Source organism: Schistocerca nitens, chromosome 3, assembly GCF_023898315.1.
Source record: "Schistocerca nitens isolate TAMUIC-IGC-003100 chromosome 3, iqSchNite1.1, whole genome shotgun sequence".
NCBI classification, from domain to species: Eukaryota; Metazoa; Arthropoda; class Insecta; order Orthoptera; family Acrididae; genus Schistocerca; species Schistocerca nitens.
The window spans coordinates 211,119,407-211,145,879 of record NC_064616.1 but is presented as its reverse complement, the minus strand read 5'-3'; the positions used below and the strand labels follow the sequence as shown (position 1 = coordinate 211,145,879).

General features: G+C 38.3%; 1 protein-coding gene across 6 annotated transcripts in view; it reads right to left on the bottom strand.

Annotated features, from left to right (window-relative positions):
* Window positions 1-209: 209 nt before the first annotated feature.
* LOC126248162 (inositol hexakisphosphate and diphosphoinositol-pentakisphosphate kinase) overlaps window positions 210-26,473 on the bottom strand; it is a 585,218-nt gene continuing 558,954 nt past the window's right edge. For 5 of the 6 annotated variants that reach the window (XM_049948910.1, XM_049948915.1, XM_049948911.1 and 2 more), the window contains exon 27: window positions 210-3,255. In XM_049948910.1, the coding sequence (XP_049804867.1) occupies window positions 2,250-3,255 (1,006 nt within the window). In that variant the 3' untranslated portion in view covers window positions 210-2,249. The remainder of the gene's footprint in view (window positions 3,256-26,473) is intronic. The other variant, XM_049948914.1, reaches the window with a different exon arrangement.

Here is a 26,473-nt window from a genome sequence, read left to right as displayed (position 1 = left end):
CCCTTTTGACTGTCAACAATAAACTAAATTTAAAAACAACTGAAAATGCAAACATAAATCAGGGACATGTGTATCAACAAGATAAAAAAAAATTAGAAAATTGGATGTATATAGCCCGTAAAATTAAAAAATTCCCATTACTTTTTTTATTACACCTTGCAACTGAAATATAAAAACTGTTAGATAATGCTGTCTGTATGCTTTATTCAAATATCTTGAACAAACAACAGTAACAATCATATATTATTTACATTTCAGAGGAAACTGTCACATAGTACGGGAAAGTTAAAACTAGTTGTCTAACTCCCACCATTAAATAACAACTCTGCACCACTGCACTATTTACTACATTTCACTGAAGCCATTAAATACCATCAGTTTTTTTCTGTTCACGAGTCTTTCCTTCTACTAACTCATAGCACCTCTCCGTGAAAATTATACATACCACAGCCCTTTTATCACCAATATTTTCCATAGAAGATACATAATTATAATCTTAATCTCTGAATCATAAAAATTGTCCCACTTCCAAGAACAAACATGTTCATGACGCCCAAGTGAGTTGTTTTGCAGCTTGCAAATATAATAATCTCTCCAATAAATTTCACTGAAATTTTATTCCCACAGAAAACTCAAAGTCAAGCCTTCAATATCTGTCTTAATACTCACTTGATTACATACACACAGTCAAATGTTTTTGTCACTCTCTTTCCTTCTACTAACTGACAGTGTTTATCCACAAAAATTATGTGTCAGATACACACACAGCACTTTTATCACATATATTTTCCATACAACAATTATATATATAATCCTCATCTGCTTACTTAACCAGATTGTAACAAAATTGTTCTCTCTATCCCTCTCCCTCCCTCTTCCAAAATATTACAACAATTCTGTGAGCATTAGATAAAATAATCACAAAGAACAAAACATTTACACTTTGGGAGGTAGCATCATACATACAAGGCTTTTCCCAAAAAAAAAAACAGCCTTACATAAATCATAAATACTTAAAATTAGCAAACCTCTCAATGGAGATTTCTTTCAGTAAGAGAGAGAGAGAGAGAGAGAGAGAGAGAGAGAGAGAGAGAGAGAGAGAGAGAGAGAGGGGGGGGGGTGGGAGTAAGGTGACATTAGGGTGAGAGGAAGAAGACCATGGAAGAAGGATGAAATGGCAGAGAAAGATAGAGCAGAAAGGAGGAGAGCAAGTGAAATGGGAGAAGAATTGAAGTATGAGGGAAGAGGACAGAATGGAAGATTAGGGGTCAATGATGTCATCACAGATGGAGCAAGGATGTTGACCATATGTTTTGAAACCGTACCAACATTCATGTTAATCGATTTAGGGAAATGACAAGAAACCTAATTCAGGATGGCCAGACACGGAGTTGAACCCTATTCTTATCCAAAATGAATGTTATGTGTTGAACACAGTTGTCACTGTGCTCAAAGGAGACTGAATTGGAGAAAAGGGAAGAGGGAGGAGGGAGAGAAGAGGGAGAAAGAAGTGGCTCTAAAAACCACCTTTCATGGATTGCTCTTTTACTTTGGGAGAATTCAGTAGCTATTTGACAAACATTCTCTCCCACTGTCCCCCTCTATGAGACCTTTATAAATGAGATGTTGGTTATCCATCTCACATAGGTAATTATTCAAAATAATTGTGAAACATTTTTCACCATACACTCCTGGAGCTCACATAAAAATATAGCAACTACATGAATCGTCAGTCTGTCAGTGGTGCCACAGACAAAATTTGTAGAAACATTTTCCTTCTAATAATTCTAGATAAACTATCTCTTGTTAATAACACAATGTTCTTTACTTTCAGTTCCACATTATAAAATAGAGCTAATCACTATAATTACAATTTATATTAACGACAGAACACTGCATCAAAAGAGGAGCCTTAAAAAAATGAACATCAGCCTGCAAACACACTGTGCTTGTATATATTATTGCACTATTTACATATCATCACTGAAATGAGCAAGAATTGCCAGTATCATTCCAGCCAATGGCAGACCTGAATGCATTGAAGGCACTAAAGAAACTAACAAAACTTCATCCTGTCAGGTCTCAATAACTGTATTTTGATTTTTTATTACTTTTACCATCACACATTATGTATACTTCCTGCTTAAATTCATGGAAGCATAAGAGTTTAATTAATGTATTATCAGTTAGGTTTCACAAAGTGAATATCTCACTCATATTCTTTGCATATCTAATGAAAACTGTGTCATCTAAACAACATCTTGTTTTTCACTTACATCTAAACTATCAGGAAGTGAATGCAACTGTTCACAGTTTGCAGCTGCTTGCTCCACAACAGCCTCGGATAAAGCTGGCTCCGACTTTATTTTCTCACTTGGTACCTCAATGGCTAAAGAAGAGTCCCACACATGAATGTTATTATCTGACTGGGATCTAGAACTGTCACCACGATCACTAGGCCACACATACAGTCTGGAGTGTATGGAAAATGGAGATTTTTTCTCAGTGTTATGTTCTGACACAGGCTCTCCCCCCGCCATAGCGTCTGATTCTGCTGGATTACATGAAGCTCGTAGGGCATTGTCACCAAACACCTGAAAGATAGTTTTCCTTGCAGGTGAGGTGGAGGTCATAGATGATGTTATTGTCTTGTCTTCTTCATCTGTAACATCAATTTCAGCATCTACCATATTTTCAGCATCCGATGTATACTCCTCAGGTCCCTGCCTCTCACGAGCTTCTGAAACATCAGTGGTTTCAAGCCAAGATAAAAACTTGGCCCCATCAAGTCCTATACTTCTATCCTTCTTGCTTGCAATAGTGTCCTTAACAGTAAAGGTTCCGAGTGAATCTACTACTGACTTTGCAGAGAAACTCACAACAGCATTTTCCTGAGTTTCTTGTACATTATCTTGTCTTACAGTGATGGGTACATTCTCTATTACAGTAGAATCTGAAGTATCTAATTCAATATTAGAGAAGTACCCATCAAATTCAAATTCAGAACTTGCAGAGACAGAAACAGGAGTTACTTCACCACTGTCAGCACCATCTCGACTATCGAGGCCAGACAGGCATTCGCTCCCACTGAAGGACCCCATATTTCGGCAACTGTAAATTCCACTCACATTAAAAGTGTCCCTCAATATGGCTCTGGAGGTATCTGCATTTCCATGGTCTGATATATTTATATCACACAAATCTTGATCAAATACTGTTGGAAAAATTTGTGCCATTGCAGCAGTGAAGTCATATCTGAAACCAAAAGCAATGGCTTAATAACATAAAAGGCATGTAAATGTGAATATCATTATACTACACATATTCAGAATTCAGGGACAGTTCAGGTTTGTATTTAAAAAACTCATTGCAGTATAAACGGCAATGTTTTAAAGGCTCTGCAATAGTTGATAACACAAGTTAAAAAAATCAAATCCAAAAACATCAAAGAGAAACAAAGTTGCCAAATTTGTCAAAATGAAGAGCACAATTAGCAAGGAATACCCAAATGCAGTAAAAATGTATTTTATACTCAAAGATTCCACGATGAGAAGTTGCAGGGACAAGATTAAATGCTGGATGGGATAGTTATGAGAAAGAAATTGGTATTCAGGTTACAGAGTTATGGGGTAGTTCAAGGCAGTACATGAGGTACTAATACTGAGAAGTTACTGTAGGATGTGAGAGAAATCAGTGGTCATGTCAGTATGATTTCATCAAGATCACTGACTTAACTTGTCATTGGTTAGGTCTGAGAAATTATAAAATCTACTGCAGACTCTAAGTGCACCTAAAGCAAAGACTAATTTTTTAAAACACTTGCATTGTATTAGTAGCATAAGCAAGAAAAATTCATTCAGGTTCATGTACAAATTAAATGGTTGGTAACTTATATATGGTAAAACAAAAGAGGACAGACGTTTAAACTTTGAGGAATACTCTTTAAAATTATGGTATATGATATGGAGGGAGGCCCCAAGTTGCATACTTGAATCAATTAACAGAAGTTTCCTCATGAGAACTAAACAGTATTTAGAGATGCACCATTGATTCAACAAATAAAGTAGTGGAAATGAGTATACGGGCATGGATATTTGTAGGAAAATTAACATAACTGTTTGGAACTGTTATGCACAGTGTATATGCAATATTATGAGATACAGTATACTGACAAATGCAGTCAAATGGCATTGCATTTGATGTCAGTAATAAAGTATAAAACAATAAACCAATGAGTCATGTGACAGAGGATGGAACTCAGCATGAAGGCAGTCAGCTCAAATCAGTGTTAGTGTGCATTTACCACATATAGGAAATGGGCACCATTAGTAAAAGTGCAACCACAGCTGTGACAATGACACGGGGAAAACAGTTATCGTGTGATGAAAAAGTAAAAATGACTGCCGAGAAGTTGAACAATTCGAGCAAAGTAATTGATAATTTTGTTGGATTGAGCACGTGTTATCAAAAGAATGAAAAATATGTGAAGTAGAAAATTATCTGAGGCATTGAAAAGTTACATTTGTGCAAAGTAAGGTCCACAAACCATTATTCTTCTCAACTTGCTGCTGATTTACAACTGCCAGATATGGACAATGAATTTTGTCACATGACAAATATCTCGCATTCAAGAAATGGCTGTAGAAACTGCTCTAACATCCAAACATAAACAGGTTAGATTGGAGTTTGTTGAAAAGCCTATGTCATCAACTTTAGAATAGGAAAAAGTGACCTTCAGTGATGAGAAGCAGCTTACTTTATATAGGCCAGATGGATTTCAATATTATTGGCATGACCTGAGAACAGAGCAGCAGGTAAGAATGATCAGAAATTTTGGTGGTGGAACTTTTATGATTTGAGCTGCCTTCAGCACTGTAGGTAAATCAAGCATCGCTTGCCTGAACACTAGAATAAACTCTTAACATGCACACTTAGATGCTACAGACTGAATTGATTAGAAAGTATGAGGACCTAGGGGATGAAGTTCTAATGTTTTGACATGATAATGCATCTGTGCATGTTTCTGCTACAACCAAAACAAGGTTTGCATACAAAGATATCCCTGTCTTGTCCTAGCCTGCACATAGCCCAGATTTGAACTCCACAGAAAACTTATGGGGAATACTTTCAAGGCATATCACAGAGGAAAGGAGTTTTAGGCATATCAGCATTGAAAAGAGCAATACAAGAAGTGTGACCTACAATTTCACAGCATGAACTACGAACCCTCATAACATCAATGCCAAAGAGGATTTTTACATAATTAGGAAGAATGGAAGTTGGACAAAGTACTAACAATGCAATAACACAACAGGACAATGACGGTCTTTATACCAATTTCCATCTAGGAAATGCAAATGCCTTATTTTATAACAACGAAAACAATCAATAATTGATAAAATTATTTATTTGGATAAATAAAAAATCTACTGACCAAGCAATGGCAGAACACACACGTAAAAGACCATTGTAATTGGCAAGCTTTCGGAGCCAGTGGCTCCTTCTGCAGGCAGAAGGGTTGAAGGAGAAGGAAGAAGGGTGAAAGAAAAGGACTAGAGAGGTCTAGGAAAGGGGTAGATTTCAGGAAAGGCACCCAGGACCATGCGTCAGGGGAGACTTACCATACGGGGTGAGAAGGAAAGACTGATTGTTGGGGACTGCATCGGACAAGATTTGAAAACCTGAGAGCTTAAATGTGGAAAACAGGGTAATTTGCAAGACAGAGATTAATACTAAAACATCATGCATTAGTTAGTAAGAATGAAAATGTAAGTGTATTATACATAACAGAGGTTGGAGGGGGGTGGTGAAAAATAGACGGGAAAGAAATGAAAGATGTAGAAAAATAAAGCAAAGTGAAATAAAGAGTAGTTGTTTCACTTCATTTAAGTTTTCTACATTTTTCATTTCTTTCCCGTCTATTTTTCATCCCCCCCTTCCCAACTCTGTTACATACAATGTACTTACCCTTTCACTCTTACCAACTCATGTGCAATGTTTTCATAGTAATCTCTGTCTTGCATATTACCCTGTCTTCCACCTTTAAGTCAGCTTTTCAAATCTTTTCCGATGCAGTCCCCAACAATCAGTCTTTCCTTCTTATCCCGTACAGTAAGTCTCCCCAGACCTGTGGTTCTGGGTGACTTTCCCGAAATCTACCCTTTTTCCTAGGCCTCTCCAGTCCTTTTCCTTCACCCTTCTTCCTTCCCCTTCAACCCTTCTGCCTGAAGAAGGAGCCTCTGGCTCCGAAAGCTTGTCAAACACAACAGTCTTTTATGTGTGTGTTCTGCCGCTGCTCGGTAAGTCGATTTTTTATCCATCCAATTAAATGCCTTATTTTGTTACTCTTGTAATTCTGTCATGAGTGTTTATGTTGTACATGTATTAAATTTGATACATGTATGCTTCAAACATTGTACTATTAATATCGTGGAAGCCCTGCCTTTATACTGGTTTCCATTACTGTATGTAACTTCTTCAACAATATATCTTCATTTACCTCAATAAATAACAGCAAATCCCAAATGGTATATTCAGTTTTTTAAATTCTATTATGTGGTCAATGGAAGTGTAAATATTTGTATTAATAGCATATTCCTTCTGAAATTCAAAATTTAAACTGCTGAATATGTCAATGCAGCAGAAGAGGTGAATGGATCCTTAAATACATTACTTACGAATATTGACAATAATGTTAGAAGGAAGGCTGTGAAGCAGTAATTATACTTTGCTTAAAGTAACTTTCTGATTAATTTTTCAGTGAGTCAAAGAGTAGGGGCTAGCTATCAATCAATCACAGTACTTTCTTCAGCACCAGCAGCTCTTTATGGAGGGTTTTCAGATAAAAATGTGGCCAACGAGTACTTTTCATTTAGTATGGTTTAGTTCATTTTGTTGTATATTAAATGTCAATAAAAAATTAAAATTCTTTTGGGAGCTGTAGGGAGAGCCATTATCTCACTTCCATTTGGAGTAAATATATTTTATATAGTGGCAGTAAACCATGTCACATCATGCAGGAAGCTGTCCTCAGGCACTATTCTGTATTCAGTGTGTGTTTCAGATTTATCTTTTTCTACAGAATGTTTTTTAAACTCGTTAACTCATTCAGTCATCAGTTAAGATAAAAAGGAAGCCTATAGCTTATTCACAAAATTTTGTGTGAAGTTTTGGATGTCAGTAACTTGTTGCCACAATATTTCATTGTAAGGAGCTTTGACATCTGCCGGTTTGTCCAAAATTTCATGGAACCATCTACATGATGGGAAAGTTTTGAATTTCACATGCCTATAGCAAAGTTTAGGACTGCTCTAGTGCCAGCAAATAAAATACAGTGAACTACAATACAGTATACCACAACGGTACAGCACCTGCGCCACCAGTGGATCTTCTCACTGTAGAAGGAACTTGCATGTTGTGGGGCTGTGCCCAGTTCAGGGTAGAAGGGAGAACGCTTGTCACATTTTTGTGGGCAGAAGGAAGAAAGCCAAGCAATGGCTGGATACTATCTTTCACTCAACACTGCTGATTGTCTTTTACTTCCACACACTCTTCTCCCCACTGACACACAGTACCTTGTCTCAACAGGGAGGTCTCTGTCTGTAAGGTACCAGTAACTATAACTGTGCTACTGTAGATATTGTTCAGTCTTCCCCTGCTATTCCATCCACTGCTCTGTCGCATCAAATTCCGACATGTCCGGGTACATCATTTACATGTTGCAGAGAGTTATGAATGGACTATACTTGTCTTTCTGCTGCATACATGCACTAGGTGACACATTTTGTATTCAGGGAGTTGGAGCTGATGTGAAATTGAATACATCTCATCTGTTTCACTGCCATAAAGATTGCATACACACTCATATCATAGACAAGGAACTTGCACATTAAGTGGATCTCGAGGGTACAACTGGGGTGCAGCACAGAGCAACCAATGTTATTCCCCTGCTTCAGCCCATCACTGTAGGTTAGGATACAACTTCAATGCTAATATAAAATAATATTTTAAAAACGCAACATTGGGTAAAGTAGCTTTTGTCCTCTGTTAAATTTAAAATAATTCTGGGTCTCCTTAGCAAGCAGGATGGGTGTCAGCTCCAACCCTGACTTAATACAGATATTGGATTCACTTCACATGCTACTAGGTCGGATTGCACATATTCGAAATGTATTTGTTGTTAATGAGAAATCTGAGAATGCCCTTTCCACAGATGGTCACCAAACCCTAGGAAAGGCTGGCAACTGCAGGTTATTCTAGCCTGACACATTAGAAGGAGCTGACAGCAGATGGTTAGTGACAGCTCAGCAGCCTCAACAATGGGGCTGTGCAAGGAATTGGTTCTGTTAGCAGCTTTGGTCAGATTCATTGTGAACAACATCTCTGTGATCTTCAGATGCCCATCGGCCTAGCTAATCAATAATTGGACCAGAATTACAAAAGAGCTTTCTAGTTTTGGAGCAGACATAATCTGCCTGCTTCCCAAGACCCGTGATTAAGATGCTTCAAGTTTTTAGTGTAAGAAACCCAGTTCTTAAATCCCTCAGATGGGTTATCCACATCAGTTTGTAATTTTGTAGGAGGCCTAGAAACCCAACCGACACATTCATGCTCAGAACAGAACAGGTGGACTATTTACATCTCCCGACTGGTGAAAGCCCACACACACCATTTGCCCTACTGAGAATATTATGCCTCCATGTCGTCTACTCCTCCAACCTCCACACCTTTGACTGCTGCAGATGTAATTGCTACACGCCATGTTGAGTACCAAGTTGTTATGGCTTACAGTCTGATTAAAACAAGTTGTCACTTGGCAGGCAGTGGGCTGAAGTGGTGGGCTGCACACTCCTAGATCACTTTCAAAAAGTATTAGATGTGGTGTGACTATGCACAGTCAGTCACATGAGCTTGTGTGTTCCTAGAGGAAATATCTTGAGAGATAGAGCAACGCAGGAGCACCTCTCATTGCTTTGGGCAAATTGGTGGAGTGCACTGCAGCTGCTCTAAAAATCAGCGAACAATCAGTAATATGACTTGGCAAGTAGAAATATACAAAGATGAAATAGGCAAGTCATCTAAATCCGCAATGCCTGGGAGGAAGAGGTGCCTGGAATGTCACAAGTCTCAATTCCTTTCAAGAAGATGCAATTTGTTGTGAAATATGTGCATATTATTCAAAGACGGAGCACAGTAGTCTTAAAAAGAAACACACCAATGCCACCCTTGTAGCAGCTGACCTGTTTTGAGGTGATAAGAGTTGAAAAAGAGTTATGATCCTGCTATAAATCTATTTGTGGCTATAAGTTATTACTGGAATACCAAAAAATCATGATCTGGAACCACCGTTTTCTGAGTGAATTAGTAGGGACAAATTCCAATCATATCAACTGACCTGATGAAATGTGGGTTAATGCGGAACACGTTTTACAAAAAGGCTGGACAGATGTTACTGTCAGGCAGCTCCTATCAGCAGAGAGAATAATATAATTGTAGTGCATGCTGGAACTTCAAACAGTTTCATTTCTAACTATCCACTGTTATTCAGTTTGAGTAAGATTTGTGACTAACACAAAGAGATGAACTACAGTACTTCTGTGAAATGATCTGAAGATTCTGTGCTTCGAAACTCGACAAAAAAACTGTTACCAATAACACTCCATATTCTTGAGTTATAGGCTACAATATGAGGGCCCACAACAAAGGCAAAAAAGAGAGAGAGAGAGAGAGAGAGAGAGAGAGAGAGAGAGAGAGAGAGAGAGAGAGAGACTGTAACATACCAGCTGACAGTAGCTCGAAAAGGGCAGAATTATTAGTACTCAAGTCACAACACAGGCCAAAGTATCCAGTTTATCTTGCAGATATGCAGATATTGTAATAATTTTGTGTGGCTCACTGGCCTGGTGCAAATCTGGAATCAGTCATTTTACATTCAAACAACAAATTAATTTGTAAATCTGGCTACAGGCTGACATATAAGATGTGCGTTAGTAATTCCTTTCCATCATCTTTTATACATTATAATAGTAGAAAACCTTCTACGAAATAGGGGGAGATGTCAAGGAGCAACATTTTCAATTTGTTTTCAAATTTTACTTTGCAGTCAGATATTTTATATGACTGGATAACTAATCAAAATTTTTAGTTGCAACATTGTGCTCCCCTTTTTGTGCTAAAGACAACCTTAATGTGGTGTAATACATGTCATCTTTTCTTCTGGTATTGTAATTATGTAAATCATTGGTCCTACTGAACTGCAGTGGATTACTGGCAACAAACTTCATGAGGAAATAAATATACTGTGAAGCAGTAGTCAAAATGCCCAACTCCTTAAACAGATGTCTACAAGATGACTGTGGATGAGCACCACATATTATTCTAACAGCAAGTTTTTGAGCAAAGAAGATGTTCTTCCTTAAAGATGAGTTACTTCAGAATACAGTATTATTCCATAAGAAATTATTGAATGCAAACACATAAATATATGTCAACTTACTTATTTGTCTCTTCTCAAGATTTGCAATGATTCTAAGTGCAAATGTGGCTAAACTAAGTTGTTTTAGGAGTTCCAAAAATGGTCTTTTTCCAGTTTAAATCTTCACCAACATGGACACCATAAAATTTTGATGTTTCCACCCTATTTATTATTTCCTCACTATGTGTCAGATTTATCAGAGACCATCCACAGAAAGCCAGTCAATGACACTTTTAAGAACACTGTTTACCACATCTTCTGTTGTGTTATGTATGCTTGGATTGATTACAGTATTACTGTAATCCATAAAAAATTAATTCTACTTGTTGTATATTATACAGAAGATCGTTTAAATATATGAGGAATAATGGTGGATCTAAGAATGAGCTCTGGGGAGCCCCATGTGAGATTTCTCCCCAGTCAGTAGAATCTCCCCTGATTATATTGGTTGAATTACTGAGTATAATTTTCTGTACTCTTTTGGTTAGATGTGTATTAACCATTGGTTGGCTATACAGTAAATTTTATAAAACCTCAGTTCATCTAGGAGAGCACTTTGATTCACATGGTCCAATGCCTTAGATAGATCACAGAAAATATCATAAGGTGCTATTTTGTTATTCAATGCTTGTAAAATTTGCTGAGTGATTCTGTAAATGACATTCTTAGTACAGCAAGTCTTTTGAAATGCAAACTGTTATTTATTGAGGATATTATTGTTGTGCAGGTGGGATACTGTCCCAAAATACACCACTTTGTGAAAAGTTTTGGAAAATGATGTCAGTAGCAAAAAAGATGGCTTGTTACTGGAATCTCTCCTATCACCTTTCTTATAGAGGGGTTTTAGCAGTTGCCTATTTCAATATTCCTGGAAAAATGATGAAAGTTAGTGATTCATTACATATTTCATATAATACAGGACTTATTATATGGGTACAAATCTTTAGTAATTTGTTGGAAACACCATAATATCCAGATGAGATTTTTGAGACAATATACGAGGGTTGGAACTTAAATAGTGGCAATTATTTATTCACAACTGAAACTGATACAGAAGAGTTACATGTTTTCATCTGTCCTTCAAAGTAGTCACCAGCATTGTGTAGAACCCATTGTCAGTGATGTGGAAGGTGTACTATACAGTCAGCAGAGCCTGTTATGTTGATGGTGCGAATGGTTATGGTGATTCTCGTGTACAACTGTGATGGTGTTATCCTAAGACATTACATTCCTCCACAGCAGACCATCAATGCACAGAATTACTGTTCACTACTGGAGCATCACCTGCGACCAGCTTTGCGAAAGAAGTGGCGACAGTTTCTGCACAACCCACCCACCATTTTGCACAACAATGCACGGGTGTATACAGTGCAAGCTGTGGCTGCTCTGTTCGGTCGATGGGACTGGGAAGTACTGTACCATCCACCATACTCCCCAAACTTAAGTCCTTGTGACTTTAATTTGATTCCGAAGATGAAGGAACCACTTTGTGGCATTCACTTCAGAACTGTTCCAGAGATTCGACAGGTGGTAGATCGCTCCATTCACACCATCAACAGAACAGGCTCTGCTTACCGTATACTATGCCTTCCACATCACTGGCAATGGGTTCTATACAATGCTGGTGACTACTTTGAAGGACAGTAACAGGTGAAAACATGTAACTCTTTTGTATCAGTTGTGAATAAATAGTTGCCACTATTTAAGTTCCAACCCTCATATATATTTTCTTAATTTTAGAGGGATAAGTTGGTGATGCTGTCATACAATTGAATGTTACGAGTTACTCAAACCAGTGGCACAAATATTCACTTCATGCACAGTGTTACAGCATCATGATTGGCCTCATCTTAATGCTGCCATTAGGTACATTAACATGGGGCTTGAGAAGGCACTGGTGATGGAGGGCATGCCTCACATTGCAGTGGTGCTCGTTGAGTCTATAAATAGATTGGATTTCACTAGGCATTGCTTGCACCTCAATAGGTATGGGAAGGGGAGGTCAGCAAAGCTTATAGGTGACAGTGTAGTGGGCAGTGGTGGGATTGCTCATGGGAAAATTACTGTAGTAGATGGTGTTACAGCTGCACCTTTTTTTAGATGATGTCAGCTTATGGGTATTCCTGCTTAAAGGAAGTCTCTTTAACAAAGGAACCACCTTTGGAAAGGTGGTCAGGTATCCAAGTGTCAAAGTGTTAAGTATATTTCATCAAAATATAAGATGTATAAGAGATAAATTTAGCAATATATTTATAGGTGTTGACTCTGACATTATTGGTATATCAGAACACCACTTAATTAATAAGACAATTCAGAGGCTTCCTTTACCAGCATACAGATTAGCTGGCTGTTTTTGAAGTAGTTCTGTGTGGAGTTGGGGAGTGGCCATGTACATAAAAAACAGTATTCCATTTGAGTCCATAGATGTAGCAAAGCACTGCACTGAACAGGCATTAGAACGTTGTGCAGGGGCAATTGAATTATATTTATTTGTAGGTCCCCCTTATTTTGTATATTATTGTGCAAGAAAAAAGATGTTGGAAGATCTCCTAAATTCATATGATCTGATGCACACTGTATTTTTTTCCTAGCAGGGTGTAGTGGAACAGTAGCACAAGCATAAACAAATTTATTATTCATTACTAGATGGGCATTCTCTTAGTAAAAGGGTGAATGGCCTTTCAGACCGTGATGCACAAATTTTAATCCTAAAAGGTTTCTGTACACAAACAAATGTTACATATAATTACAAACTATGTAGAAAAGCTAATCGAATCGCAATAGGTAGTTTTTAAACCTTGTTAAGGAACAACAGTGCGAGTACGATGTTTGTAGTGCTGATAACATAGATGACAAACATAATACATTCCTTAACACATTTTTCATCCTCTTCAAAAGCTGCTTTCCACTAGAACATCAAAAACAGAATACTTGGTGGCTAACTAGTGGGATAAGGATATCATGTAGAACAAAGTAGGAATTATATCAAAATGTTGGAAGTAGTCACAATCTAGTTACAGTAGCCCATTACAAACAGTACTGTAAGGTGCTTAAAAGTGTTATTAGAAGGCAAAGAATGTGTGGTATGCAAATAGAATACGTAATTCACAGGATAAAATTAAAACCATAGGGTCAATCATAAGGAAGTATCTGGCAGCAGCACATGGTCAACAATATGAAGTCTGTACATTGTAAGAATGTTTCTGTTACTGATAAATCAGATACATGTATGATATTTGACAATGAATTTCTGAACATAGCTGGTGAATTAACCTAAAACTTAGTTTCTACAGAGAATCATATAACTCTCGTCTAATATGGATTTCTGAGACCAATATCTGAAATACTCCTCCACGATTCTCACAAGGAGCATTTGTGTATATGCTTGTGTATATGAATGGTGTGTGTTTCTCTTTTGCTGATGAAGGCTGTGGGCAAAAGCTCTGTGCAAGTGTCTTTTAATTGTGCATGTCTGCAATTTAACGTGTCTTCTTTACGGTAAGTAGCTATCTATTTTTCCTACATTCCTGACTAGGGGGAGAGTGAGTCAATAATTAAATCACTGAAGGCTTAGGACTCTCATGAATATGATGGAGTACCTAGCAGAGTACTAAAGTACTGTGCACATGTTCGCCCTGTACGTACCCATATTTGTAATTTTTCCTTTAAGAATGGTCAATTTCCTGAACAATTAATGTACTCAGTAGTAAAGTCACTTTATAAAAAGGGAGAAAAGGGCAATGTAGACAATTTTAGACCTGCTTCTATCATATCAGTGCTTACTAAAGTTACTGAAAAAACTATGTATGTAGGGATCATTTCATTTCATGTAATTTGCTGTCAAATGTGCAGTTTGGTTTTGGAAGTGGTTTAACAACTGAGAATGCTACATTCTCTTTTCTCTGTGAGGTATTAGATAAATCAAAGAAAAGGTTTTGAATGCTAGGCATCTCTTTTGATTTAACTAAGCCATTCGATTACTTTGATCACAAAATATTGCTCCAGAAGCTAGACTATAATGGAACATGGGGAGTAGCTCACAACTAGTTCACCTCTTACTTTAACAAACAGCAAAAGGTCATTCTCCACAGTAATGAGAGTGGCTATGATGTGGGGTCCAAGTGGGGCAAGGTTGAGGAGGGGGTGGGGGGGGGGGGAGGTGACCCAAGGATCAGTGCTGGGGCCACTACTAGTCCTTATTTATATAAATGATATGCCTTCTAGTATTACAGGTGATTCTCAAATATTACTCCCCTTGTGAGTATCGTGGAGTCTCTCAGATATCAATCTCAGAAATCCATTTTCCAAGAGAGTTATTACTAGCTTGGTAGTAATGGATGTTGTGTACAACATTGGTACTGTTTCAAATAGTGCAGTTCAAGACACAAGTTCATCACTTGTAGAAAATAAAGTAATGCTAAATCACAGTAAGACTCAGTTTTTACAGTTTCTAACACATAATTCAACAAAACCTGACATTCTAATTACACAGAATTTTCAGGATCTTGCTCAAAGACTTAATGCTGCAATTTTTACTATTAGAACAGTATCTGAAGTAAGTGATAGTTCAACACAAACAGTAGTCTACTTTGCTTATTTTCAATCACTTATGACATATGGTATTATATTTTGGGGTAACTCTTCCCATTCTCAATGGGTATTTTTGGCTTGGTTCTGGCAATAACTGATGTAAAAGTTCACAAACCTCTTGTTGAGCCCTGTTCAGTAGTCTGGGTATTCTGACATTAGCCTCTCAATATATTTATATATTCCTTAACATCAATTCTTGTTAACAGTATCAGCTAATTCCCAAGAATTAGTAGTTTTCACTCAGTTAATACTAGGCAGAAATCCAATCTGTACTTGGTTCACACCACCTTGACCCTTCTGCAGGAAGGAGTGCAGTATTTTGTTGCATCAAATTTCAACAATCTACCACAAGAATTCAAAAATCTTAGCAATAATCCATACACTTTCAAATCCGAAAGAAGTGTTTTCTCATGGGGCACTCCTATTCTGCCAATGATTTCCTTGAAAAATTAAGCTAATTCCTGTGTGACATTGTTGACTGGATTTATATAAATGTATAGCTTGTCATCTTTTTATGATTCATAAATACTTTTTTTTCTACCACTGTTTTTCTGCTTTAATTTCATGTACTGGCACATTCCAAGACCATGGAGATTTCCTCCTCAATTTGGTCGTATGGAACGCTGTAAAATAAATAAATAAACTGGCTTGTTTTTTTCTCTTGAGTTGTTTGTGCCTATACTTCCTACTATATTTCAGAAATTATCATTACATATCTTTGCTACCCACACCTCATCATTTACAGCCCTACAATTCACTTCAATAGTGTTGTTATCCTGTTATGTAGCAGGTTGTTCTGTCTCTCATTTCACTACATTCCATGTAGCATTAAGTCTGTAGTCAGAACTGCTGATTTCTGCATGATGTGCATGTTCCTTGTTTTTTTTTTTTTAATAGTAATTTTGAATAGTTTTTGTAGTGTGCAATTACTTAAGGATCTCTACTTGGTCTTGCCAATGGATACATTTTCCTTTTCCTTTCAGAAGGTACTTTAATCCCTCTAGTGATTTACTGTTTTTATGTAGCTAAACTTGTGTCCATTCTGATTAGTTTATGAGGAAACCTATTTTCAAATAATGATGTGAATGTATCATGGAATAGATTGAATTTTATGTCAGCATTTGGTTCATTACAAATTTAATCCAGGTCAGCTCCTGTAAACTATTCTTAAAAACATTTGGCCTGGAGTTATTAATTATTCCAACTGATTTTTACTGAGGAGTGTCCATACTCTAAGGCGCTATGTTATTTATCCTGACAAACTGTGTATCACGATCAGAGAGAGCACTTGTTACTGGGTAAACAGTTATTATTATCAGTTAGGGTACTCCTGTGTTTATCCATCCATGTTGAAAAGTTAATTGCTGAGATTAAGTTTTAGTATACAAATGTTTCCAGCTCTTTTTTCCTATCAGAAAATCTACATTGACATCACCATAATCTACTAATTGCTTGCTGCTGTCTGACACATAACATAGTAAACAATCCAGATTCCTCATGAACAGTTCAAAATTTCCCATTGGGATAAATATACTGTTACAATTAAAAATGAACTTTTTTCGATATTAATTCACAAACACACACACTTCCAAGTGCCAATCACTACAATATCTATTTGTCTCAACGATTCTGAACTTGGTTTCTGTCTTAATATATATAACAACTCTTTTTCCCGTATTAGTTCTAGATGAGTAAAATGCTAGGATGTAGTCTCTTATATTTAACTTCTCTACCCTTGATGCTATTAGTGCTCAGATAGGCAAAGGATGTCTATCTTTCTGGAGCTCTCTAAATTTTCTAAACAGACAAAAAGCTCTTCTACCTTATTACTCAATCTTCTAATATTCTTATAAAACAAGCTGGCCATACTTTCCATGCAGTTTTAAGCCATTTGTAGATGTCTTCTGTTAATTTAACTTCTTTCATAACAAGGTGTGTGAATGATGACTGTTTAAAATGACATACTGCTACAGAGAATAAAAATTTACATTGACTTACATCTGATGCCTGTTGAAGGAGGCAACTTAAAAATTGACACCAAAAGACTTGCAAAAAGATGTGAAATCAGTGATGCAGGTAGCATGAAATGATGCTGATATATGACAACAGCGTGTCACAGATGTAATTATATTTGTTACTACAAGCCGTGCCACCGACAGTTCCACTCCAGAAACCAACTCTGAATTCAGCAGTGTTCCTCCATTGTCTGACTAGTGTATAGTGTGTACTGTTATTCAATGAACCTCTTACTTCCATTAAATCTTGTGCTTGTCAATTTGCATCTATATCTATACTCTGCAAGCCACCTTATGGTGTGTGGTGGAGGGTATTTTGTGCACCACTGTCAGTTCCCACTTTCCCTGTTCCAGTTAGGAATGGTTCATGGGATGAAAGATTGCTGGTAAGCCCCAACCTGAGCTTGAATCTCCCTAATTTTTACCTTCTAGGTCTTTTTGAAAGCTATATTTAGGAGGATGCAATATATCTGTTGATTCTTCCAGGCACGTACATTGTCTGTCCAAATAGTTTCGAGATTAATTTTATTTCTGACACATAAATGATGTCAGCACAATGCCTATGGTGTCAACTTAAAACAACTGTAAACAACAGATGTGCATTCAACCAGGCAGTTGTGTGCACGCAATGTTAAGTAGAGGCAGTGTGTCTGTCATGTGTCGATATCATAGTGTCAAAAATTACAATGGAGCAACATCTCTAAGTCAAATGTTCAAAGACATTCTCCAGAATATTTTGAAGAAGAGAAAAGTGTGTGCAAAGTTTGCTCCAGACATCCTCCCTCCTGAACAAGAACAACCATGTGTACATCAGCTGCATCCTGATTGAAATGAAAACTGCATACAATTCCTTTCTGGAAAAAATTATCACGGGTGGCAAGAGTTAGTGTTATCAATACGAACCTACCACAAAATGACAGAGTGCAGAAATTCACACAATGAGTCAATGCTTTGACAACATAACTGACACTTGAGACAATGTGACTTAACAGTGAAGCACACCATAATGCACAACATCTCTCTTGCAGAATATGCCACTGTAGTTGGCTGAGCACCTCTGTACACTAACGCTTACTAAATTAACCTGTAAGAAAATGCCCTTCACTTCTTTGAATCTTCTCTATTTCCCCTTTCAGTCCTATCTCGTACAGATCCCAGACTGACAAACGATATTCAAGTATAATTTAAATGACAATTCTGTAAGCTACCTCCTTTGTGGGTGGACCCCATTTCCCGAGCATCGTCCTAATGACTCTCAGTCTGGCCTCTATCTTACTGACAATTAGTTGTGTATGGTCATTCCATTTTAAATCACTTCATAAGCATAGTCCTGGATATTTTATGGCTGTGACTGCTTTCAGTGATAGCTCTGAAATTGTGTAATAACTGGTCTCTCTGCCTATTTATGTGCGATACATGATTTTGCATTGAGGGTCAATTGTCAATTCCTGCACCAAGTGACAAAGGTCTTCCTGTATTTCACTACAATTTTGTAGCATTGCGACTTCTCTGTACACAACAGAATTATCTGCAAGAAGTTTCATGGAACTTCCAATGTTTCTTTCCATTGAGAATAACATTCTGTGCTGTGTTTACTAGAAACTCTTCAATCCAGACATACAGCTGGTCTGATTTTCCACACACTCATATTTTGTTCATTACGTGGCAGTGCAGAATTGTATCAAATACCTTCTGGAAGTAAGAAACACTGCAGTCAATCTGGGAACCAGTATCTACTGATTTCTGGGGCTTGTGGACAAAGAGAGCGAGCTCGGCTTGACACTATCGCTGTTTTTGGAACTAATGTTGATTCCTACAGAGGAGACTTTCAGTCTTAGAAATGTCATAATACATGAGCACAAAAACACTGGTGGAAAAAAAAATCACAACACCAAGAAGGAGTTGGGCATCATAAACAAAAGTTGGTAAGCATGTTTCTACATCTGAAAGATGTCTATCAAATTTTGCAACCGTCATATAATAGTGGTGCTAGTAGCACCACTATGAGGATGAGGATCAGGTTTGCTTTAAATACACACTTTAATGGTCATGGGTGTTAGCTTAGAGATTGGACATTGTGCATTGGTGTTAGTCAAGAATGACTTTATGCCAACAAATATGCCATTATCAACACCCCAATGCATTTGAATGAGGTTGTGTAATAGGGCTAAGAAAGCTGGATGTCCCTTCTGCAGTACTGCAGAAAGACTTGGCAGGAATGTAGCCACTGCACATGACTGCTGACAGCAGTGGTCATGAGAATGTACGGTCACAAGAAGGCTGGGCTCCAGAGACCACATGGCACTACCGAGAGGGAAGACCATCACGATCAGCATATAGCTCTGGCACATCATACTGCATCTGCAGCAACAATTTGAGCACAGTTGGCACCACAATGACAATGAATTGTTAAACAGCAGTTACTTCAAGAACAGCTCTGAGGCAGACATCCTGTAGTGCGCATTCTACTGACTAAACCACTGCCATCTGCAACTTCAGTGGTGTCAAGCGAGAGCTCACTAGACGGCAGGGTGGAGGTCTGTTGTGTTTTCTGATCAAGGCTGGTTCTCCCTCAGCACCAGTGATGGGCACGTGTCGGACAGGAGGAGGCCAGTCGAGGGCTCACAACCGACGTGTCCGTGTGCTAGACACGTTGGACCTACATGTGGAGTTATGAACAGAGGTGCAATTTTGTATGACAGCAGAAGCACTCTTGTGGTTATCCCACCCACACTGACTGCAAATCTGTACATCAGTCTGGTGATTGAACCTGTCATGATGCCATTCATGAATGGTATTCCAGAGGGTGTTTTCTAACAAGATAGTGCTCACTCACATACCGCTGTTGTACCCCAACATGCTCTACAGAGTGTCGACATGTACCGTATTTACTCGAATCTAAGCCACACTTTTTTTCCGGTTTTTGTAATCCAAAAAACCACCTGCGGCTTAGAATCGAGTGCAAAGTAAGCGGAAGTTCTGAAAAATGTTGGTAGGTGCCGCCACAACTAACTTCTGCCGTCGAATATATGTAGCGCTATACAGGCATGCTTTGCAGGCACAAAGATAAATACTGGCGCCAAAACCTCTGCGTCAGTAAATAAATTGGAAAAAAAAGGTGGAAGACGAGCTTTTTTTCCTCCGCTCCGAGTTTCGACCACTGCATTTTCATACATTATCCATCAAAGTAAGTACAAATTCCGTATTGTTCATCTTCGAATGTTGCAGCGTTGCAATGTACTACGAAAATCCGACTGGCAAGACTGTTAGGGATGTTTGTCAATGTGACCAACTCTACGTTCTGTATTTTTTCCTACCTGTGAGAAGAGATGGTTGCTAATAGGAACTTTTATGAATTGTGAATCACGTGCAGTATTCTCTTCACCTTAGGAATAATACGAATATAAACATTTTGCCACGTATTCTTTCATGTTTGCTGCTATCTCATTTAAATTCTGTCTGCCTAATAAACTACCAAACTAGAGTGAGACAACTGCAAATGCGGAAGAATATACATATCATGTCATGTTTATATTCGTATTATTCTTATGCGTAATAGTGATACAGTCAGAAATTAAGCATGGCAATTGACTAGATTTTTAAATCTGAGATGACTCTAATTTCTTTGCAGAATGTAATGTACTAAAGAGGCATCTGCAAAGATTTTCAAACGGAGAAAAATTTTCGCTAAGCTCTCGTTCAGAACATCTTCTATCATACACAGTCTATTATTTGGTTCTTGTTGATCATTATCAAAGAAAGCAGCAGTGTAAGTAACAACAAATAGCAGTCTCTTGCCATTGTTTCGCTACTGAGACGACAGGCCGTAAACACTCATTATCAGAATGCGACAAACAATGCATGACACAGTACAGCAATGCATCTTCAGCTTAGAGTGGCGTAAACACCTATAACAAAGAGAACAGAACTTATAAGATCAAAGAAAAATAAGCAATCAATTCAAACCAGACGAAGCACGTGAAAAAGGAAGGGTATAAATACGGCGGAGTGCCTGACACATAGCAATGGCTACCTGGTAAAGCGTAACTGCTAAGCTTACGTCTCGAACCAAACTACTGTAGCTGTATCGTCATTCATTCGACCTAAATTGTGTGTCATATTACAATGGACCAACTTTGTTTCGATTTGGAGGTGTGGCCTAAAACTTTTCTCTCCCCTTGAATTTTGAGTCTCAAATTTCAGGTGTGGCTTAGATTCGGGAAATTTTTTTTTCCTTGATTTCGAGTCTCATTTTTCAGGTGCGGCTTAGATTCGAGTAAATACGGTAGTCTTGGCCTGCCCGATAACCAGATCTGTCCCCAATTGAGCACAAATGGCACAACATCAGGCAGCAATTCCAGCATCATCGAAAAACAGCATTAACTGTTCCTGTATTGGCTGACCATCAACGGCCTTGCCGCAGTGGTAACACTGGTTCCTGTAAGATCACTGAAGTTAAGTGTTGTTTTGTTGGGCTGGGCTAGCACTTGGATGGGTGACCATCCGATCTGCCAAACGCTGCTGGTAAGCTAGGTACACTTAGCCCTTGTGAGGCAAACTGAGGAGCTACTCGATTGAGAAGTAGCGGCTCCAGTCTCGGAAACTGACATTCGGCCGGGAGAGTGGTGTGCTGACCACATGCCCCTCCATATCCACATACGCAACCAGTGACACCTGTGGGCTGAGGATGACACGGTGGCTGGTCAGAACCGTTGGGCCTTCGTGGCCTGTTCGGTAGGAATTTTTTGGTTTTATTATTGACTGACCAAGTGCAACAGGCATGTAAATCCATCCCACAAACTGACACCCAAGACCGGTACAGCACAATTTAATGCATTCAACATTCTGGCCATTATCCTGCCTATTAATGTACCAGCATTTCACATTGGCAATGGCTTATCTTGCACTTACATTAACCTGTGATCTTGCACTGTTAAATCACTTAAATTTGGTACTTAGACAAATGCATTCACCATATTTCATAATTTTACATTAGTTATTTTTTGGTTTTACATTTTTTTCCATCAGAGTATTACAGTTTTTTTGAAAGATATTTATGAACATGTTAAAAGTTGGATGAAGTATTCATTAGACTATCAGCAGCACGTCTTGTGCTGCATATTGAGAAATGTAATTTTGCAGACTCAAGTCAAGTACTTAAGCAATGTTGTTAGTGAAGAGGATGTACAAACAGTTCCCAGTTTGGTGTTAGCAGTTTATGAATTTTCAACCCATCAAAAATTGTCGTTGAAATGTGAGTGTGCCTTTCAGGCATTGAAAAAAGTATTAATTGAAGACGTCGTACAGGTTTTTCGTGATTATGACAAAGACTTCCTCCTTTCTGGTGATGTGAGCAGTAGTGGTCTTGGCTACATTTTCAGTCATAATACAGGTGGTAAAGAGCATCCTGTACCATACGCATCTCAACAGCTAAAGAGAGCAGAACAAAATTACTCTACCACAGAGAATGAAATGTTGACAATCATCTACGGGGTCACTTACTTTTGATGTTATCTGTATTGGCAGAACTTAAAAGTTGTATCAGGCCATGCCTCACCACAATGGCTGTTGGGTTTGAAGGATCCCTCTATCAGGTTGACAAGATGGGCTCTTAAGTTGAGTGACTTTGACTACAAAGCCATTTAGAAACCTGGGAAGAATACACAAAAGCGGATACTTCGAGCCACAAGGTGACAGTGCCACAAGCACTTGGGAAATGGGTGAGTGAGTGGCAGAGACTGCAGGCAGATGACACAGATCATCAGGAGTGTAGGTCACAACCACACTTCACAATGCACAAGGGCTTACTATGCAACTCAGCAAAATGCAGACCACATACAGTGATTCTGTTGTCACTGAGGAATAAAATATTGCAATGGAGGAGGAGGAGGAGGAACAGGAGATTAACGTTTAATGCTCAGTCAACAGTGAGGTCATTAGAGGTGAAGTGCTAGCTTGGATTAGGGAAGGAAGGAAATTGGCTGTGCCCTTCCAAAGGTACCATCCTGGCATTTGTCTGAAGCAATTTAGGGAAATCATGGAAAACCTAAATCAGAATGGCCGCATGTGGATCTGAACTATCATCCTCCCAAATGCAAATTCAGAGTTCTTAGCGGTGCGGCACCTCACTTCTTGTTACTGAAATAGCATACAACTGTGTGTTCTTAGGTCACAGTGGTCAAAGAGTGATGGATAGAACAGCAGCTGAAAAATTTTGGAGGATGAGAAAACAGGGCGTGGATCAGTATGCACGAAACTGCATACTGTGTGTGCAATGGTTCAAAAAAAATTCCTCTTCAAAAGTTGCTAGAGGTGTCAAAATCTTTTCCAACAAAATAGCTTGATATTTTAGGTTCATTTAACAGAACCCCAGCTGGTAATAAGTATATATTAATGATTAATGTTCATTTTACACAATTTATATCTATGACAGCAATTCCTACCCAGAAGGCTGCTAAGGGTGTTTCATCATTAGTGAATAATTGGATTCTAAAATTTGACATACCAGAAATGTTACTGACTGATAAAGGTACAAACTTCTTACCTGATTTGATGAAAAACCCATGCCATGTACTTCCCATTCGCAAATTATGGCCCAGTTCCTTTCAACCACAAGCATACAGGCAAAAGCAACGCATTGGTAGAATAATCTCTACTATGATGAGTCATTATGTTAACAGCCACGTACAGTTTGGGATACACATCTCCATAGTTATACTGGTCTCTCATCATATGAAGTTGTCTACAGAAGGAAAATGCCATCTCCCTGTGACGTGTTACAGCCTAAGTTATGTTTCAATGTTCAGTCATCAAAGGAATTTGCAAAAAGGGTACATGAAGTTTGGCAAAATGTCATATGAACAAATATGAAAACTCTGGAGAGAAAATAGTGTATGAGACAGAATGTATGTCAACCTCCACATTCCAAAGTTGGCCAACTGGTGTCAGTTACCAATCCTTATGCACCGAAAGGGAAAGCCAGATAATATCTGATGAAATACAATGGTCCATATCAAGTCATAGAAATTAACTCCCCAGTCTATATTAAGATTCAGTTACCAATTAAAACTTCTATTGTACCTATCAGTACAGTAACACTGTTCAATGGTGCAGTCAATGTCTTATCACAAATTCTGGAACCAGTGCCACACCAGAGCAGACACCCAATGAAAGTTAAGCGGAATGTGCTGTCCGTCACTTGTGCTGAGCACAAGCCACCATACACACTGAAGTCTTGAAACTAGTAGTTCATAATAACATATTGTCGCAGTGTATTTTCCATATTGGATTAATTTTTCTTCCCTTTGTTGCATACTATTACACTTATAGTGTGTGTTAGGGACTAGCATGACATTCGTGAAAGTCATTTGCCCATTTATGTTACTGTCTGGGCACTCTTTTTGGAAGGAGGGAGGGAGGGAGGGAGGTGATGGGAGTTATTTTCCCTCAGGTAGGATAGCATCATGGACACCTCAAAGAATAATTGCAGTCCTGATGCTGCTGTGCATCAGGAAAGAAGGAGTAGGAGGTGCAGTTCTGAACCACCTATTGAACTCCAGACTGCTGTTACCAAGCAACCTGATGTCCTGTTAGTGTATCACCATTGGGGACTGGGACTGGCTTTCGAGATATGCAAAGTTAGGAACTAGATTTGTAGCTGCAAGAGAGATTCACGGGGTTACATGAGGAGGTGCAGAAAGAGTCCATTTTCTCTGAAATTAGTGACAAATATCAAGAATTGAGACTGTCTTATGAAAAGCTAAGAGCATACCTGTTGCAGATAACAGATGTAATGCTGCAATCAGCGATATGGAGTAAAAGGGGATGGAGGAGGGAGCTTGTTGAAAACTTGCTTGGGACAGAAAACAAAGAACACGTGCATGAACTGAAAACAATCATAGGTCTGGTGCAATACACAGTAGGAAGTACTAAAACTGCAGTACAGTGGCACACCACAAAACTCATGAATTTTGAGTGAAATGTGTTGAACCATAGTAAAGTAATATGGGAGATGCCTATGGAACCCACGGAGTGTGCATGGAATATGGTAGCAACAGCAGATAATGAGCTGGAAATAATTCAGAAATGATAAAGTGCACTGGACTATTAAAGATACTGGCAGACAGCATTAACGATGCAAGACTTCAAGTAGGGACAACAAGCATTACATCATGTAATACATGGACAGATCAGCATTAATACCACCATGGTAATTTAGAGAATGGTTACACCAAGCACAGAAGAACTTCCCAGCAGAGCTTCAGCATGTAGTTGGGTTAACAGAAGAGGATTTAGCTCTTTTCTATCATGTAGCAACTGTTGAAGTAAAGACGGTTAGAGCAAGTCCGCTTATATCATTCCGACTCCCAGTAGTAGGGTGAATCACACATTATCAATATTACACCATCCACCTGTACCTGATGAAATGGAAAACCATGAATAAGAGGGTGCAACTACAGAGTAAGCAAGTGTTGGTGATTTCGGAATGAGAAGATGCACATGCTCTTATGACATTAGAGGAACTGCAAGGGTGCAGAACAGGAAATGTTACCATTTGTCTGACAAGAATAGTCTGAACAGATGTGCATTCATGCAAAGTTCAGTTCTTAAGACATGAACCTGATGCAATAAAATAATGCAGAGAAGTGCTGGAAATGCAATCACATTTTCAGAAAGTTTGTACCCATTGGATTTACCCTGTCTTTACACCACAGACTGCACAAAGATGGGAGACAAGTGGCCTGGAAATGATGGACCTTCAGAAAAGTGGTATCTTGATAACAAACTGTGATATAGCTGACGCTAACTATCAGTAACCTGCAACCATTACCAGTATGACCATGATAAGAATACTGACACCAATGTTGTACTGACCAGAAAAGCATTTCAGTATTCTACTTATTCAAAATCTAATCTTTCATAGCGACACATTGAATCTGGAAATAGTACAACCAATAGATGATCTAACTGCGTAAGAAAATGGGTGTATTACTACAGAACATATGTTCGAACACTGCCAATGTTTCCAGGAAAAACAGTGTCAGACGATCATTACTATAAGTGCTTCTACTGCTAGCATAGCTGTGTTTCTTATAAGAACTTGTATACTCTATTTATGCTTGAGATGTAAAGCTGCCATTCCTCCAGACCTACCTTTGCACCACAGCCGCATCGAATGGCTTGACATCATAACTAAGCAGTAGGAACAGAAACAAACTGTATCAATACCTGTTACTAAATTATAGAAAAGTAAAATGAGAGAGATTTTGACCATATTAGAGAATAAAACTTAGATTTAAGTGGGAACGCATAATGCAACTCACTATCATGAGATGTTAACTGCGACTGCATGGTATAAACTAGTGTCAATGTAATCTATGTAAATTGCAGTTGT